We start from the raw sequence: 19,173 nt of genomic DNA, 5'->3' as shown, positions 1-19,173 counted from the left end.
AACCTGTTTTAGAATATTCCAAAGAGAGAAGCGTTGGAGCAATTAATCTCTCTGCTACTCATATAACATTCAGCTTCAATCTGCACCTCATGTAAGCCGGGACACCTGATGAGCTTAAAGCCTTATTAAGTGAAATAGGAAAATGATCAACTTTGCCGCCGAACTATTTGAAATGAGATAATTTTGTCCTCAATCCCCTGCAATTCACGGGCAAAATTTGTCCTTTTCCCATTTTACTATAAATGTGATAAAATTTTATTAATATGAGTTGGTACCTATAGGGCTTTCAAGGCTAATCGAAAAAGGGAAGGACAAGTTGATAAAAAACTATGTTATCTTAAAACTCGGACATAATGTAAATAGCAATGCCAATCTTAACAATAACATGCTTAAGACAGGAAAATAATAATTAAAAAAAAAATTAAGGAAAAATCATCAAGAAGTTCTTAAACCTGGAGGGCAGATAAATATTATCAAATGAGAGAAAATATTTTACAAATATATTTTGTGATAGTTTAAGTTCATCTAAGTGCGGGAAATTAATTATACTTTCATGTTGCTTTATTAGCTACAGTGATATTCGACTAAACTGTATGCTACTTAACTAACGAGATGAACAATTTAAATTGGTCCTTTTCGCCGGAAAGAAAGAAGAGATTTTAACAACTGATTCATGCTAGAGTCGTCGTAGGGCGTAGGGTCCCGCCAATCAGCGGTATATACTGCGAGCCAAAAAATTAATCCATCCGTTTCAATTTATATTGCATTTTTCAAATTTCAAAATTCAAATAAGTAATTTTTTTCCATTTAAATAGTCGAAATAATTGTTACTTGTAGTATATTTATTTACTTTTCAAAAATGCAATTTTTATTTGAAAAACTTAAAAGATTTCATCAAATTCAGTCAAAAATAAACTGTTAAGTCATTTGTGGGGGGTGCTCCAATTAAAACAAGTACAACGGGGAACAGCGTAAAGACGGTGTAAGCGAGAGAGAGAATTGGTTGTTAGGGGTAAATATGGGTTGGGCAATAGCGTTGCACGGTGGAGCAGGTGACATACCTAAGGATGTGCCCTCGGATGTTCGTGAGCCCAGAGAAGCCTGTCTTCGTCATTGCTTACAGATGGGCATCGATGCTCTCAAGGCCCACAAATCCCCTTTAGATGTTGTTGAACTCGTGGTATATATTTCACCTACCCATATCTCTATCAATTGTAATTATGCTTGTCACTACTATCTTTCTAAGGATTATGCAACTGTTCAATTTCTCATCTACTCTATTTAGCAATGGATCCTCCTACTCAATTGTGACTACTTATAGCTTCTTTTCTCTTTTTAGTTTGGCAAAAGCGCTTGGGACCCCCCCTGAACTTGCAACTTTTTATATAGTGCACACCTAAACTATGCGGAGGATTAAAAACCCCCCTGAACTTGCAACTTTAAGTGCCCACACCCCGCAAGTGTCCACACCCCTTAGCCGTGTAAACACGCGTAATAATAATACACGGTAAAAAATGCTGATGTGGTTGTCCACGTAGATATCCATATAGATAATTACAACCTCTCTCTCTCTCTCTCTCTCTCTCTCTCTCTCTCTCTCTCTCTCTCTCTCTCTCTCTCTCTCTCTCTCTCTCTCTCTCTCTCTCTCTCTCTCTCTCTCTCTCTCTCTCTCTCTCTCTCTCTCTCTCTCTCTCTCTCTCTCTCTCTCTCTCTCTCTCTCTCTCTCTCTCTCTCTCTCTCTCTCTCTTTTCTCTCTCTCTCTCTCTCTCTCTCTCTCTCTCTCTCTCTCTCTCTCTCTCTCTCTCTCTCTCTCTCTCTCTCTCTCTCTCTCTCTCTCTCTCTCTCTCTCTCTCTCTCTCTCTCTCTCTCTCTCTCTCTCTCTCTCTCTCTCTCTCTTCTTTCTTTCTTTCTCTCTCTCTCTCTCTCTCTCCCTCTTTCTTTCTCTTCGTTACCCATTTATTTTAACTTTAAACTAAACATATATATATTTAAACCTCTTTTATCTCGTCAAAATTTCAACCCTCACCGATGGTTTGTCTCTCTCTCTCTCTCTCTCTCTCTCTCTCTCTCTCTCTCTCTCTCTCTCTCTCTCTCTCTCTCTCTCTCTCTCTCTCTCTCTCTCTCTCTCTCTCTCTCTCTCTCTCTCTCTCTCTTCTCTCTCTCTCTCTCTCTCTCTCTCTCTCTCTCTCTCTCTCTCTCTCTCTCTCTCTCTCTCTCTCTCTCTCTCTCTCTCTCTCTCTCTCTCTCTCTCTCTCTCTCTCTCTCTCTCTCTCTCTCTCTCTCTCTCTCTCTCTCTCTCTCTCTCTCTGTCTCTCTCTCTCTCTCCTCTCGCCAAAGCACGTTTCATTGTACTCTCTCTCTCTCTCTCTTACATTTGTTCTTTCTCTCTCTCTCTCTCTCTGAGTAGATTCATTTCCTCCACCAATGAGCTAATCTAATAAATAATTAACTTTCGGTAGAAGAGCCCAAACAATAAGCATTCAAGGATATCTCTCTCTAACTCCTCTCGCATTTTCATATTTTCTTTTGTTATTTCTCTCTATCGTTGATGCTTCTCCTTTCCAAAATACTCAACTCCTCTCTCTCTCTCTCTCTCTCTCTCTCTCTCTCTCTCTCTCTCTCTCTCTCTCTCTCTCTCCTCAGAAAATCACCACGTATCAAGGTATTAAGTTTTCCTAATACTAATAACGGTACAATACGAGAATATAAGAAACGATATGAGAACGAACGGTAGCATAACTAAACATAACTAAAAGTAATAAGCCCCCCTCCTCTGTCAGTACTTTTAGTTAAACACAACTAAAAATCACCACGCGGACCGGCATAACTAAACATAACTAAAAGTATGAGAGCGCCCTCATAACTAAAGTCTCCTCGTACTTTTAGTTAAACACAACTAAAAGTCCGTCGGACCGGCATAACTAAACATAACTAAAGTCGTTTCTTCCCAAAGAGTGAGACTTTTAGTTAAACACAACTAAAAGTTTGCGGATCCGGCATAACTAAATATAACTAAAAGTCGCCATCCAAAGCATATTCAGCTTGCATTTCTAAGAAAGTATGCCTCAGATCGAGCTTGCATTTTAATCTTCTTATGCAGATATTGTTCCAACTCACATGCTTAATCTCAGTTTACAAATTAACAACAATTAACATAAGTATGAATTCAGCTTGAGACAAGCAACCCAAGCGATATGTCCAACTTAACGGAATATAGAGTACTAGATTTTTTCGAATCGAGCTATTAAATTTAAAGTAACCATAAAACTTTGCGTCCATGACAAAAGTTTGTGGTAATTAAGTTATATCCCAAAGAAATTAACAAATCAATATTCTGCGATTCGTGTGGATCCTCGTATATATACTTCAAAACCTAACAATAAATTGTTCGAATTAAGCGAATAGTAGTTAGTATCTCACGTTAATGACAATGGGTTCGTGCCTCTGTGGTGTTTAACAATTAACATACTGCTATACAATGCAACCCATAATTAGTCTAGTATTATAAATCATTGGTTCAAAGATTAATGGAAAGGAAGAAAATTGATGGCAAAAGAGAAGAAATTTAATGGAGGAATTCTTGAAATTTCTAATATATGGTGGAGGAGAAGGGGTTGTGGTGTATAAATAGGAAGAGAATAGAGAGAGAGACGTTGGGGAAGGAAAATATTAAAGGAAAATGGTTATTTTAAGTTTTTAACCGTTGGGGGGTCTGATGTGGACAAAAAATGACCCCCTCACGCGCCAATGAACATTTGAAGTCACCTTCTTACGCGGACACTTTAAGGGGACGCGACGCATAAAGTTGCAAGTTCGGGGGGTTTTTAATCCTCCGCATAGTTTAGCTATGCACTGTATAAAAAGTTGCAAGTTCAGGGGGGTCCCAAGCGCTTTTGCCTTTTAGTTTTTTATTTTAATCCCATGTAAGATGGATAATTAGATGAAAAGATATGCATTTGTTCATTTTCCATCTCTTTCTGTGATCTTTGTTTTCTTTTTCTTTCTTGTTTTAGGATGAGACTATGTTTGATACTTAGGCGTTGAATAGCTATTTCTCTCAGGCTTATTAAAGACTTAACTTACAACAACAACATACCCAGTTGAATCCCACAATTTGGGGTCTGGGGAGGGTAAAGTGTACGCTGACCTTACCCTCACCTTGGAAGGTAGGGATGCTGTTTCCGAAAGACCTTCGGGCCTCGGCCCAAAAGAAAACAAGGGAAAAGAGTCAGATACGGACAAGCAAATCAAAGCAATGCAAAAATGAGAAATAACAAGAGCAAGGAAGCCATGATAAAACAACAAAGATAGACAAGATCCAACACATAGAAGCAGGATAATAATACTCCTAATAGGGGAAAGAAATCCTCGCGGCCCCCCACTAGCCCTCTACCCTGATACTCGACCTCCATCTCCTCCTATCACCGGTCATGTCCTCGGTAAGCTGAAGTAGCTCCATATCCTGTTGAATCACCTCTCCTCAAGCCTTCTTTGGCCTACCCCTCCCTCTCTTCGGGCCCACCATTGCCATCCTCTCACACCTCCTCACTGGTGCATCAACACATCTCCGCTGCACATGGCCGAACCATCTCAACCTCCTTTCCCGCATCTTATCCACCACAGGGGCTACACCCACCTTGTCCCGAATCACTTCATTCCGAATTCTATCTCTCCTGGTATGCCCGCACATCCATCTCAGCATCCGCATCTCTGCTACCTTCATCTTCTGGACATGTGCTTTCTTAACTGGTCAGCATTCCATCCCATACAACATAGTAGGTCTAACCACTGCTTTGTAAAACTTTCCCTTTAGTATAGGCAAAAGATCTTCTTATTGCACAACACTCCCGATGTGAGCTTCCATTTCATCCATCCCGCTCCAATACGATGTGACATTGTCGTCAATCTCGCTGGCCCTTGACGATCGACCCTGTGTACTTGAAACTTTCTTTCTTCTAACGACCGAGTATCCAGCTGCACGTCCTCGTCCTCTACCTTACTCACATCACTGAACTTGCACTCTAAGTACTCTGTCTTAGTCCTGCTCAACTTGAAACTCTTCGACTCCAGAGTCTGTCGCCAAACCTCCACGATGCACAATGTCATCTGCAAATAACATGCACCACGACACCTCTCCTTGAATGTGGCTTGTCAGTGCGTCCATTGCCAAAGCAAACAAAAACGGCTAAGTACGGACCCCGGCGCAGCTCCATCGTGATCGGGAAGTTGTCTCGAGTCACCTCTAACCGTCCTCACCCGGCTCTTGGCTCCATCATACATGTCCTTAATCGCTCTAATGTATGCTACAGGAACACCTCTAGCTTCCAGACGTCTCCACAACAAACTCTTGGGACTTTGTCATAAGCCTTCTCAAGGTCAACAAACACCATGTGCAAGTCAGTCTTCTTATACCTATACTGCTCCACCAACCTCCTCACAAGGTGAATGGCTTCTGTAGTCAAAAGCCCCGGCATGAATCCGAACTGGTTCTCTGAAATAGATACTATCTTCCTCATCCTCGCTTCCACCACTCTTTCCCAAACTTTCATCGTGTGGCTCAACAGCTTGATACCCCTATAGTTGTTGCAGTTCTGGATATCCCCCTTGTTTTTATACAACGGGATCATGGTGCTCCATCTCCACTCTTCAGGCATCTTCGTCGTCCTAAAAATAACATTCAACAACCGCGTAAGCCACTCCAAGCCTCCCCTACTCGCATCCTTCCAAAATTCTACCGGCATTTCATCTGGCCAGGTCGCTCTCCCCCTGCTCATCTTCCACATAACCCCCTCGACCTCTTCAACCTTGACCCGCTTGCAGTACCCAAAATCGTGGCGGCTCTCTGAGAGCTCCAATTCGCCTAATACGATGTTCCGGTCCCCCTTTTCGTTTAAGAGTTTATGAAAGTAGGTCTGCCATCTTCGTCTAATAAGGGCATCCTCCACCAAAATTTCCCTCCCTCGTCTTTGATACACTTCACTTGATCCAGGTCCCGAGCCTTCCTCTCCCTTGCTTTGGCTAGCCTGTACAACTTCTTATCCCCGCCTTTTTCCCCCAATTCTTCATACAAGCGTCCAAAAGCAGCAGTCTTAGCCGCTGTAACCGCTAACTTCGCCTCCTTCCTCGCCTTCTTATACTGCTCCCTGTTAGTCCTCTTCTCTTCCTCGTCTGTGCTCTCTACTAGCTTTAGATACGCTGCTTTCTTAGCTTCCACTTTACCTTGTACCTCTCCGTTCCACCACCAGTCCCCTTTGTGTCTGCCAGAGTAACCCTTTGAGACCCCTAGCACCTCTCTTGCTGCTTCCCTGATGTTAGCAGCCGTCGTAGTCCACATACTACTCGCATCCCCGCTATCTTAATGGATTCCAATATGAAGATGACTAGTGATATCATGGTTCTACATGATATCAACTTTAAATGCAACTGCACGTTGGTGTTACTGACGCAAAGATCTTTCAACATTATTCATAATCTCTATTTGATCCTCATAATTTTTGTTAATGTTCTAAAAAGTGCTCTTACCCCCTGCTCAGTTTTTCTTATAAAACATACTCTCACTACTTCAATTCGCGCAAGGGAAAAGTGTCATTTTTATATATGCGCTTGGGGACGCTGTAGATAAACTTGTAAAACTTGGGTCGTCTGGGAACCTTTAAAAGTCTGAGTAATCTACCTTTTACTGATGTTATGATAGCTTTTAACTGGATCGAATTAAGCAGGTGCGGGAACTGGAAAACAACGAATACTTCAATGCTGGTAGAGGATCTGTTCTAACTAGCAATGGTACAGTAGAAATGGAAGCATGTATCATGGATGGGAATACGAAAAACTGTGGAGCTGTTTCTGGCCTAACCACTGTTGTCAATGCTATAGCTTTGGCTAGGCTGGTCATGGAAAAAACTCCACATATATATCTTGCATTTGAGGGAGCGGAAGCATTTGCAAGGGAGCAGGTCTGTAAATACTTTCTAATGGTCTTCTCTCTTATGGACATCCAGGAGAAACTGAGACAGGTCCAGTAGCATAGTTGATTCTTTAGCAGTTTTTTGCTTTATAGTTGGTTGTGAGTTTGTGAAATTGGCTTGTTATTTTTGTTCAAGTTATTGGGTAATAATTGACACCTAAATTAAGACATCCTTGCAGAAAGTCATGCAGAAGTTCTTGAGCCACTTACTGCTGATGAATGATAGTCATACCTATTTGCCTATCTTTGGTAGTTGCATACACCAACATTTGGAGGGGTTCTTTTAACTGAAAGCTCCATTTGAAAAGTTATATTATGATGAAGCAAAGGCTTTACATTTATGTGATTATCAGGATTCAGGCTTGAGTGACTAGTTTAGTTAACAATTCCTATTAATAACTTTTTCCCTGATAATAACCCTGGTCGTATGGTTGTATTACGTTTAACTTTTTGAGCCTTTTTGACATCGACTCTATTTGATGACTGATGATTCTGTTGTCAAGGGGGTTGAAACCATGGACCCAAGCCATTTTATCACTCCAAGAAATATTGAGAGATTAAAGCAAGCAAAAGAAGCAAACAGAGTCCAGGTACGCAACCCTATCTCTTCATTATTATATCTTTGCTGCAAGACATTATGCTTCCGGCCTTGACATTGATTGAAGTCCACTGTTTTCTTATACGTATATGTTTTTATCTAACCTTTTGATTGAGAACTTTTAAGAGCTTTAGTGTTCATTTTTAGAAAATGTCAATAAAAATATGATCTAGGTCCTCTTCTTGTGGCCTCCAAGTGAGTTTGATTATGGTATCAGCCTCAATAGCTTAAATGTAGTTATGTGGCTATGCATCTAACAGAGTTTTCGTTCCCTTCTTGGAAACTCAGTCTTGTGATTTAAGACTCAATTCTTCTGTCATTGTAACGTTGAGGCGCTTTCTGCTTCCGTGTTATTGGCTAATATCGCTGCTACCATTTTACAGGTAGATTATAATACACGGCCTATACCAAAAGATAACAAACCACCAGTTCCTAGTGGGGATAGCCAGCTAGGAACAGTTGGATGTGTTGCTGTTGATATCTATGGACATTTAGCTACTGCTACTTCTACTGGAGGACTAGTAAACAAGATGGTTGGAAGGATAGGAGATACTCCCGTTATTGGTGCAGGTACATATGCGAATAAACTATGTGCAGTCTCTGCTACAGGCCAAGGAGATGCTATTATCCGTGCAACTGTAGCAAGAGATGTGGCTGCTCTAATGGAGTATAAAGGGCTTTCTCTCAAGGAGGCCGCAGATTACGCTGTAGAGGAATGTGCCCCAAAAGGAACCACTGGCCTGATTGCTGTATCGGCCACTGGGGAAGTTACCATGCCATTTAATACAACTGGCATGTTTAGAGCTTGTGCAACTGAAGATGGTCACAGAGAATTAGCAATTTGGTAACTTTTCATTAGAATAGATTAGTCTTTGTTGTGTATTCTAGCCATACCAAGGAAATGTGACAGAATTTATTGTTCAATAAGAGGAAATTTGATCTCTTTCATTTGTATAGGACAAATTATGCTATGTTGTACTTCATATTTCAGGGATATGATGTTTACACTTCACCTTATGGGATGGGAGAAATACGAGTCCGGAATCAAAATGACTCAATAAAAAACCAAGTGAACTAAAATACCCCAACAAAAAAAAAGTTATAAAACTACCTTTAGGGTAGTAAAATACTGCGCTAAAAGCGAGCCACGGGAGACGGAGTTGCGAATCGCTTTAGCGCAATATTTTATCATGCGCTAAAGATTTTTTTTTTTTTTTTTTACTGCGCTATAGCAAGCACTAAAAAAAAAAAAAAAAATTTGGTTAACTTTTTTTCATACTTTGACCAATGATTAGTCGTGTGTCAAGACTTCGAAACGTCAATATTTTATATAGAGCACGATATTTTTTTTGTGTACAATAATGTGAGGCTCAATACATAAAGAATACGTAGACGTTCGGATCGTCATTTTAGGGGGTTGAAAAGGTGCCAAGTAAGTTTTATTTGAAAAAAAAGCTTAGTGTTTTTTCATACTTTAACCAATGATTAGTCGTGTGTCAAGACTCAAAAGGTCAATATTTTATATAGAACACGATATTTTTTTCTCGCGTACAATAATGTAGGCTCAATACATCAAGGATACATAAGCGTTCGGATCGTCGTTTTAGGAGTTGGAATGGTACTCGAATTAAGTTTTGTTTGGAAACTTCAGGGTGTTTTATTTTTTAAGATTTTGATTTAAGCGTGTTATTTTTTAATCAAGACATAACTTAATTTTGAATATAAATCTAATTCAATTTGATAAAAAAGTATTTAAAAAATATAGGGAGAAAAACTAGTTGTAAAAATAAACTTTAGATGGTCATAACTTTGCTTACTTCGACGTTCGTTTTACGCATTTTTTTTGAACTTGCGTATTTTTTTGAGATCTATGCGGACAAATAGCCACAAGCCTGTTTGGCCGAGCGGATTTTAAAAAAAACACCTTTTATCCCATTTAATTTCAGTTTTCCCCCAAATTGGCGTGAAATTTTCAGTTTTATTTACTTATAATATGATGATACGTAATAGATTTCAACGAAAAAATCCCGGGGTAATGTAGCTGTGAATGTCAATTTCACTTCTGTGATTTCAATTTTTGAAAATAAAGCTGACTAATTTTCTCGACATATAAAGTTGACTAAAAATAACCTTACAAATAAACAACAAGTTTTTCAAGAAACTTACTTCGGCACCTTTTCAACCCCTAAAATGACGATCCGAACGTCTACGTATCCTTGTTTATTGAGCTATATTATTGTAAATAAAAAAATATCAAGTTCTATATAAAATATTGACGTTTCGAAGTCTTAACACACTATTAATCGTTGGTCAAAGTATGAAAAAACACACTAAGTGTTGCCAAAAAAAAAAAAAAGTTTACCAAATTTTTTTTTAGTGCTCGCTATAGCGCAGTATTTTACTGCGCTATACAAAAAAAAAAAATCTTTAGCGCAAGAAAATCCGTGCTAAAGCGATTAATGGCTACTGTCTCAAGTGAATCGCTTTAAGCGCAAGATTTTCATCTTGTAAAGGTAGTTTTGTAACTTTTTTTTTTTATTAGGATATTTTGATTCACTTGATTTTTTATTGAGTCATTTTGATTCCCCTGCAAAAAAAATGTGACCCGTGATAAAGTGAGTTCAGAATCATGTGCAACTGTAGTACCCTATTGCTTTAATAATAGGGCCATCAGTTATGTACTTACGCATATTAGTCTATATATATATATATATATATATATATATAATCTATCTACTCTAGTCAGTTTTTGCCTAGCAAAATACATCTAGTTCTGCCTCCACTTGTCTATCTCAGTATGAACATCTAGTTCTCCCTCCACTTGTCTATCTCAATATGAATTTGGAACAATCTCCATTTTTTTTTTTTTTTTTTTTTTTTTAAATAAACTGAAGCGAGAGCTATACCTTTGGGACCGGAGCAATAATTGCTATAAAACAGGAACGAACTCTCAATTTGATCAGGTGAACCTAGAGAGCTCTCTATCTCTCCCCAAATTCTGACTTACGCAGTTCTTTTTCTCGACCAATTTGAATTCCATTGTATTTTGTATTTTAAGCTAAGTAGAATAAATGTAAGCAAATGTGGACATTAAATTCTGTTTTAAATTTCTTTCAAATTATTGAAGATGTACAATTCCTTTTAAATGCTTGCCAATTTGAATGTATTCGTACACACGTGTCGAAGAAGACTTAGTACGTTGCACAAGACCATGGAGTAATAATTGAATAAAGAACAATTAATCTATCCAGCGAACTTTTTGTGTGTTGTGATATCCACAGTGAAAATAGTTGGTTGGCAAAAATGGCCACAAGGACGATGAGAATTATTAAAACAGAAATATCGACGGACTAGGCACCAGTTGATGCCTCTGAATAGTGCCCACGAGATCTACAATTGACTAATTATCGATGTTCATTATTTTCAATTCTTTTTTTAAGTGGGAGTTGGTGGAGAGGGAGGGGTCTCAATCGTTCTAGCTGTAACAGCAGAAAGAACTAGTACTAACATTTATTACAAAATTTCCTGTGGTGCAAGGTGTAGCCACTCACACATCAATTCACATTAGAAAGCTCAAAGTCGTCTTTTGCAAAGTTTATTGGACATATGTGCTTTGCAATTTTATTAAATCTTTGATTTTGTAAATGATTTGTAGACTTCTTCAAGGGTAACGCCCTCATTATGTGGGCACACATTTCAGGACAAGAAGTTAACTTTACATATGGTGTGACAGAAAATGTTTTTATAAATTCCTTTATCTTTAATACTTTTTAAGTGTTTTCGTTTAAAGTAACATCCCCAATATTCACGAGGAGCAATCATTCAACTTGAGTCGTGTTCTCGTCGGTGATAGTATATTCAATTCTCGTCCGTTGTATTTACTGTTCAAGGTTTCTAAAACATGTTCGTTAAAATACAACCGGTGACAGGAAAGTACTAAAACATATTTTTACAATTTTGAGCTAAATCACATTCCTCAACCTCAAACATTATTTATACAGAGGCAAGCCGAGATTTGAAGTTTATGAATTTTGAATTCTAAACTTTTAAGTTATTGAGTTCTAAATCAATAATTTATACATATTCAATTAATTTTTAAAATAAATACAAAATTTAGTAATTTTCTGAGTTCAAATAGATAAATGGTAGTCACACTCTACTTTCTGCTTAAGACTATATACGAGCTAAACTACTTAGACCAAAATGATTCACTGCGAAGGATGATGCAATATTCAAAACGAAAAGAAGAGAAAATGACAAGAAAGTAAAGGATAGTTAATTTGACACAACTAAAGACCCAAATTAGCAACCAAAGTTTTTTAAATAACTAAGACTTAAATTTAGAGCCAAAAATACCAAACTATTTAGAATGGCCAAGGGGTTTGATTAGTCAAATAACCAATCCTCTCACAATGTTCACAGTCAATAGCCAAATCAAGCTCTCACTCTCAACAGTCTTACAATATTGATATCAATACTCAAAATAGTTAAGTCTTCCAAAATGAAATAAACTCGTATTTATACTAGAAATATAAAGAAGACAACTAAGTTATTACACTTCTACCCTTCTCCAAACCGTCCTCCCATGCTATCATGAATACTTAGAATTGGAACTTGAAATTGCAAATCTTCAAGTAATAGCCACATTGCAAGCATGGCCATTTTCAACACTCTTCTCCGAACCGTCCTCCCATGCTATCATGAATACTTGGAATCTCCAGGAAGGCTCTAGAATGTATTCAAGTATGCCCCTCCTCATGAACAATGCTTGCATAATTTGAAGTTCCCTCGCTTGGCTCCTTGTAAAAGGCCTTGATGCCACTCAGATTGTATCAAAGGAAATAAAGGATTGCAAGGCATCAGAAATTGACAAAAACACACATTTATTGTAATCAAGAACCAGAGGTGCGACATGAACTACACGTGGTAACCAAAACAATTGAAGAAAAGAGGAGATTAAAGGAAAATTCAATTTATTGGACAATTTCCTCAGGAAGAAAATCATGCTAGTTGCTATGATTCTTGTCTGACTCAATCCTTTTCCCATTTTGCTGCACTGCGATGGAGGTGGTCATCAAATCAAAACCTAACTTTTGCTTTGTGATTTCATCAAGAACCTCAATCATTTCCTTTGAAAGAAGGTTCTTGGAATCACCCACTTTGCCTTGCCTGAAAAATGTGTTGTTTGCAATAGTAGGAATAAAAAAGCCAGTGTGTGTACCACCTTTATTCACCTCCAAATTGCTCAGTTTTTCAAAGCTGCAAAGCTGTGTTATTCTCTCAGCAATACCTTCACTTTCTTCCTCCAAGGAAAAAGGCTGCCCCAAGAACTCTGCTAATCTCTTTGCATGAAAGATTGGATCTTTCTTCAAATCCTCATATTTCAAGAAAAAGACCCTCTTTGGAAATTCTAAGCTGGCCTTATAATATCCCATTACATGATCCCAAAATGGACCAAAAGGGGAGCACCCTTTAGTAAACTGGTCAAATGCTTCTCGTAGAGAAATTGGTGGCAGGTCTTTGGGTCTTAATTTCTGCACAAAATGCCAGCAAGAAGCTAACACATCTTTCGGGTCGCGAAAAACGTACACTATTTTGCAGTTGGACTCTGGTAAAGAATTGAAAGCAAGATGAGAATGCATTAGAGAAGAGTTTGGTGTTGGATTTGTTGGGTGCTTAAATGCATAGGCCTCTAATTGAGGTACTAACACATGTGGGTTTGAAGAGAGCAAAGGATGTGTGTTAAAAGTGTATTTTGCTCTGTTTGTAATGGAAAAAAGAAGGGCCTTGAGCCATGTGGTGCCAGATTTTGGGTAACTGGCTAGTAAGACATCATTTGGTTTTGGTTTATAGTGGTGTTGCTGAAGTGCTATAAGACCTTGGAGAATTCCAGTGGGATACCAAAAGCCATTACATTGGTGTACATGCTGATCACTCAGCCAGCCTCTTTCTTTTGGAAGCTCAGAGAGTATTATATCAGGAAATTCTTGGTGATTTTTGTGGCTTTGTTCTTCTTTAGTGGCACCATTTGTGGGTAAGGGGGAGTTTTGGGTAGAGATGAAGCTTGTCATTGAGTTAATGGAGCAAAGGGAGTAGAAACTCTTGCTACATTTATAAGCCTTATTAAAGAACAAGAATACAACAGCAATTAATTGTTGATCTTGGCCAGGACCCGGTATACAAAGTAAAGTGCGGAAGTTATACACTTGCACACTGAACCAAAAAATTTAACAACCCCAAGCGTCGCTAATTATACACGGCTGCACACATATATACGTATATTATACATATACGGTGATCCCCACTGAAGTAGACATAAAGGTTTCTTTACCTATGGAATGGTTAGTGGTTATAACCATTGTAGCATATTCGTGGAAAATGAGGGACTTTGAGCATGATACTTGGTGTATAGTGGATTTTTTTATTGTAGTCTTTTTCAACTTCTGTCTCTTCTCTATCGCGGTTGATGGTACTGAGACTGTCAGTCTGTCCCTCTGAGTGGCAAGTGGATTGTCTCTGCTCCCTTTAACATGTGAACTACAGTACTAGTCTATATGGTATATCAAATATTTTCAGACATTAGATTCAGATTGATTGTCCATTTTAATATATTTAATCAATGTCTATCATATTCTTATTTCAACATTATTGGAATGGATATGATCAGATCTGGTACTATCCTACAATTTCCTGCTAATTTTCTTAACAAGTAGACAAACAAGGATACAATCTAATCATTGACATGAGTGGACCTAGATCTGAATATTTCCTACTAGAAAAGCGAGGCTTCGTTTTCAATTTCATAGCTTTCACTTTGTGCTCTAATGTTGGCATGAATTGACATACATCTCAAATCAGGGATTGTTACATACTGTTCAAACGCCTCAATGTATGAAACTATAATCACCTAATGCTGAAACTGTCTGAAACATATGGACTACAGAAGCATCAATGAAATTTCCTGCAAAGTCTTGCCAGTGAACGTTTTAGCTTCTATGCTAAAATTGAAGTAATGAAGTAACAAAAATACGAAATTAGTTGACACTGGTTACGAAAGGAGAAAAAAATTAACGTCAAGAAAAACATAGTAGTCTAGTCGCCCTGATGCATCATATCATCAATTAAAATCACTTACATATGTTGCAATATTTATATGTTACAGCAACCAAAATAATTGGATCTGCGTACAGAACAACAAAAATATGAAGATAAAATCTACCTAGATGTGATCAAACGAACAAGATTATTACAAAAATTGCTAGAAAAATTTGTTCTATCATTTGTAGAGACAGAGAAAACCTCTCAACCAAAAGTGATTCCCCTAAACCCTATATCTTAATGCATGCTTGCTCTAGTGTGTAATATCATTTTCCTTTTCACACTACTAAACTGATAAGCAGACTAGGGAAGAATCCTTACAAGGGCAAAATTGTCTATTTCTAACTCTACAATGATGTAAAATACATTCCTAAAACTTTAAGAATGAGGATCGAGTATGTAATCGTACTTGAAAAGTATAGCGTTTCAATGTGTAGCGCAATCGTGAAGGTGTGGGTGAGTCTGATTTACATATCGTTCCCACAAAGGCCTATACCTGTTAATGCGCAACTTAAGCCATGGCTTCATATTTCCATTGAAGTGAATCACTGCTGCACTCTCTATCAGGCGATTGTCAACATTCACGTCATAACCTAATCCCAACACATGCCACCTCCGATCAAGTGGCTCTGTCATTCCATAAAAAGCTAATAGTCCAGGTGGAAGGGTTCCTAGCTTCCAAATCGTCCTATCAGCATTTTGTTCAATCCAATAATGATATCGGGCAGTAACATTTGCTTTCCTCCAGGCAATCAAATCGAAAACATTCATACCAAATGCCCATCCACACGCCTGGGGATCAAACTTAGAGCTGATGAGTGGATTTGAAAAATTGAGATACTTGTAATAACGATGAAAAGCTTCAAGACAAGTTTCCACTGCTCCATTCACATTTCCATGCAAATCCAGTGAAAAGAGAGGTGTCAGATCCTTCTGAACTACAACATCATCATCAAGGAAGACAATCTTCTCCAACTGGGGATAAATCTCAGGGATGTAAAAGCGAAGGTGATTCAACAAATATATATACTTAGGATTCCGGAACTTTGGCTCGACAGCTGTATCTTGAGATCCGTCAAAATAATACTTTCTGGAGTCTGTCGCCATTAGCTGCTTTACAGCAGGAGAATAAGACGAATTCAACCAAGTGAAGTTGTCAATATTCTGTACTTCTACTGTAGAACCTTTAAAGTCATTGTTCAGGAACCAAGCCAGCATCACTCCATAGTGTATTGAATCCGTTACGATATGGAAAACTAGCTGCTTAGGGTGATCAGCATTGGCCACGGTTGAGTTGATAACTACTGAAACTGCCAACAGATTATCTGAAAATATACAGAAGTGATACAAGTTATTGTCTACTAGACGAGGTGAGTTTCTCCTCTCATCAGCAAAATCCTGCAGCGACTTTTTTGTAAGCCAATCAGCCATGAGCTTGATTTCTAGGCAGTGCAGGTTCTTTGGCAGAGACTCAGCTGTTAACTGTCCGAACATCATACTTTGAACAGATGCAGCACTGGCACGCTCTTCAAGAGCTTGAATATGTGATTTCATTGTCATCATAGTGGTAGCAATATCATAATGGGCATCCTGTGCCTTAAGGATGAGAGAAGATAGACTTCTTATGATTGGCTCAGCTTCATCTAGAGAAATCGGCTCATCTCTCATTGCAGCCTTTGAGAGTAAAAGTTGACAACTTCTTATCTTTGTACTTAGCTCCCACGCAAGATGAAGGTTGTTGTGCTCTTTTGCTATAATGATGTAAGCTTTGGCTAGTGTCGTTTGCTCTGCTAATTGTCTGGCATATGAATTAACACTTAACATCTCTTGTGTGAGATTCATACGCTGCTCATGAACAACCTGCTCACCCCTAGACTCTCTTTCCTGGAACAACCAAAAAAATTAAGCCAGTTGTGATTATCAAAGTACTTTAGATGTAAAATAAATTAAGATGGAACTCAGCCAATTTATCTGTATAGTACAACCAACCTTACAAAAGTAAAAATAAATATGAGATAGCAATTCTCACTAAGTCAGATCACTAAAAAATGGTGTCAGTCAACAATTACACAGTTAACATACTAATCCATAATTGCAATTCCTTTTAATTTACAGAATGCAACTTCAAAAAGATGTTAAAATAGTTTGAGTTACTTTTGCATATGTTAAGCCCTTGCTCTTAAACCATGTAATGAATTAGATGGAAATTACTGTGCTTGAAAAGATTCTCGGTACAGGACTTAGAAGAACCTGTTAACTCAATCAGATGTGCCACCTACAAGGACTCATGGCACATTCTATGCTTGTGCGTATTTTAACATTAAAAGAACTTAACATGTTAAAAAAAAAAAAAAAAACATTAAAAGAACTTAATTGTTTATTCTTTCAGCAACTGCTAACAAGCGGACAATAAACATTTGCCTTAGAAATTATCGAAAAGAATTAAAAATAGCAATGGCTGAAAATGGCTATGGCTAGAAAGTAGCAAGTGGAGTGAAGTGGAAAGATCAGTTTAGCTTTATCATTTACAGAAGATAGTAATAGGAACATGGGCTAAATTTCATGAATGATGTATGACAAAGGTAGAGGTAGTAATGAGAGACCATCAAAATTACTGAACGGGGTTGACACTTTATTTACTTCCTCTGACCAAAACAGGTCATATTTTCACCCTTAGTTAATTATGAAATGGTGACGATTTACTCAGAAAATAATATTAATGCATTGTACATGCTTCTCGTGGAACCCATTTACTTTTCTGTATACACATTTTTCCCATGTTTATTCCTCAAAAATGGAAAAGCCAAGATATAGTTTCCTGTGTTGAACCTTTTCCTCAATAAAGTGCACCAAGTGAAAAATTGGACTATAATTTAGGTAGAGTAATATAAACAAGTCACACCAAAAAATCTTCATTGAACTATAAATCTAGAACACATCTACCGTCAAATTTCTGTGTTGGTTTTATCAGATAGACTGTCATAGCAAGCATGTCAACCATATATACACTTACCATTTCCTCAAAATAATTAAGCACAGTCAAAAAGATCAAAGTTACCATGGCCACAAGCACACCTCCAGCCAAAAAGATCAGAAGAGACAACAAGTAAATTATTGACAAACAAGATTGAGAAACATAACTTTCAGTCCCCTACAGGCACATCTAAATACAAAATATATAGCGTTCGATAGGACACAGTTCTGAGTATTTAAGGAAAGTACAGACTGCTCATAAAATTTGATTGATTACCCAATCCTAGAAGATGTTAAATTTAGCTCATGATAACTACAAAACTCAACAAGCATAGGTTGAACACCTCTATTTATTCCCTCCTACGCAATCTGAGTCAAAATCGACAATATAGAAGTGATCCACATGTTCTGGCTTAGGGTACATGAGATACAAACCGAAAAGCAAAATGGAACCCCACAAAAGTTCATTATTAGGAGCTCAAGTTAAGAGAAAATCACTGCAACATAAAACTTTCAGAAGAATCTAAACATGAACTAATTCTTGTTAATACATTTAAAAATGAAAGAGCAGATTTACCATCCTAGAAAAAACTATCAACGAGTAATGTCAAACATGCTCAGATCAGAAAAACAAGGATTTCTACTTTATCAAAAAGCAAGCTCATTAAGATTATTGAATGATGTGGGTGGGTCGTGTTTTGTAGGCTTACCAGAATAGGTTGTTCAACATGATCCAGGTGGTCATTATGGTGATGATGAAATACAAACAAAACGAAACCTGCAATTGAGAATAAAGCAAGAAGTGACCAGATCCAACATGATACCCTCCTTCTAACCGGGCGCCGATAATCGGCAGCCCGCCGCCGCATCTTATACCTTTATCTTCACCGCCAAATCAAGAAACCGAGAATTCAATACAACAATAAAACCCAAATCTCAGACCCCCTAAATCAAGAATTCAATCGAGAATCACGAATATTGCAGCAAACTCTATTGGTCAGATTCAATCAATCAAGGCGATGGAATGTAGAATGAGCTTAAACAATGACAGGTGGCAAAATGGCCTTGGCCAAGGCGTAAAAATGAAGCCTTAATGGGATTCAAAATGTAAATCTTGATACAAATGGGTAAAGGGGATTCTAAGTGGAAGCAACTAAAAGAGTATATAGTATAGAAGATTGGGTTGAATCTGAAGAGGACAAGTTTATTTTAGGAGGGTCTATATTCGTTCGCGTAGGAGGCAAGTGAACAAATCTAATAAAGGCCAGCCACATGAAACAGCATGTGCCCCTGTAGTGAAAACCTTTTCAACAACATCTCCACGATCATCCTTGTGCTCAGAGTTAGAGACTTTTTGTCAACAGATGGAACAAAATATTAAAATAACAATTAAAATCACAAGTACTAATATCACATCAAAGTTGAAAATGAGAATTGTTTAAGGACTTTAAGATTCTTGGAATATGTGAAAATTGTACTAGTCCCTCCGTTCACTATTATTTGTCCACTTTAGACTTTTCACGTTGTGCATAATTTACCA

General features: G+C 37.9%; 3 protein-coding genes across 3 annotated transcripts; 1 reads left to right on the top strand and 2 right to left on the bottom strand.

Moving 5' to 3' along the window:
• The first annotated feature begins 994 nt into the window (after positions 1-994).
• LOC132055786 (isoaspartyl peptidase/L-asparaginase-like) lies at positions 995-8,574 on the top strand. Its single transcript, XM_059447772.1, has 4 exons — positions 995-1,180; positions 6,720-6,953; positions 7,468-7,554; positions 7,946-8,574. Exons 1-4 carry the CDS (start codon positions 1,019-1,021, stop codon positions 8,408-8,410), a joined length of 948 nt encoding a protein of 315 aa, XP_059303755.1. The 5' UTR covers positions 995-1,018; the 3' UTR covers positions 8,411-8,574.
• A 3,854-nt stretch (positions 8,575-12,428) lies between these two features.
• On the bottom strand, positions 12,429-13,903 carry LOC132055785 (flavonol 3-sulfotransferase-like). Its single transcript, XM_059447771.1, has one exon. It carries the CDS (start codon positions 13,631-13,633, stop codon positions 12,569-12,571), a length of 1,065 nt encoding a protein of 354 aa, XP_059303754.1. The 5' UTR covers positions 13,634-13,903; the 3' UTR covers positions 12,429-12,568.
• A 744-nt stretch (positions 13,904-14,647) lies between these two features.
• LOC132055784 (hexosyltransferase GAUT11-like) lies at positions 14,648-18,525 on the bottom strand. The gene is made up of 2 exons (XM_059447770.1): positions 18,344-18,525; positions 14,648-16,544 (listed from the first exon to the last, which is right to left on the bottom strand). Exons 1-2 carry the CDS (start codon positions 18,500-18,502, stop codon positions 15,087-15,089), a joined length of 1,617 nt encoding a protein of 538 aa, XP_059303753.1. The 5' UTR covers positions 18,503-18,525; the 3' UTR covers positions 14,648-15,086.
• Positions 18,526-19,173: the final 648 nt, after the last annotated feature.

This window comes from Lycium ferocissimum, chromosome 5 (assembly GCF_029784015.1).
Source record: "Lycium ferocissimum isolate CSIRO_LF1 chromosome 5, AGI_CSIRO_Lferr_CH_V1, whole genome shotgun sequence".
Lineage (NCBI taxonomy): Eukaryota > Viridiplantae > Streptophyta > Magnoliopsida > Solanales > Solanaceae > Lycium > Lycium ferocissimum.
The sequence above is the reverse complement of the archived record's forward strand: the minus strand, read 5'-3'. Positions and strand labels throughout refer to the sequence as shown.

Coding starts and splice junctions, on each gene's coding strand:
- LOC132055784 (XM_059447770.1), bottom strand. CDS start 18,502: ATGCGGCGGCGGGCTGCCGATTATCGGCGCCCGGTTAGAAGGAGGGTA. Junction 16,545..18,343: donor ATGTTGAACAACCTATTCTG/GTAAGCCTACAA, acceptor TGGTTGTTCCAG/GAAAGAGAGTCTAGGGGTGA.
- LOC132055786 (XM_059447772.1), top strand. CDS start 1,019: ATGGGTTGGGCAATAGCGTTGCACGGTGGAGCAGGTGACATACCTAAG. Junction 1,181..6,719: donor TAGATGTTGTTGAACTCGTG/GTATATATTTCA, acceptor CGAATTAAGCAG/GTGCGGGAACTGGAAAACAA. Junction 7,555..7,945: donor AAGAAGCAAACAGAGTCCAG/GTACGCAACCCT, acceptor ACCATTTTACAG/GTAGATTATAATACACGGCC.
- LOC132055785 (XM_059447771.1), bottom strand. CDS start 13,633: ATGACAAGCTTCATCTCTACCCAAAACTCCCCCTTACCCACAAATGGT.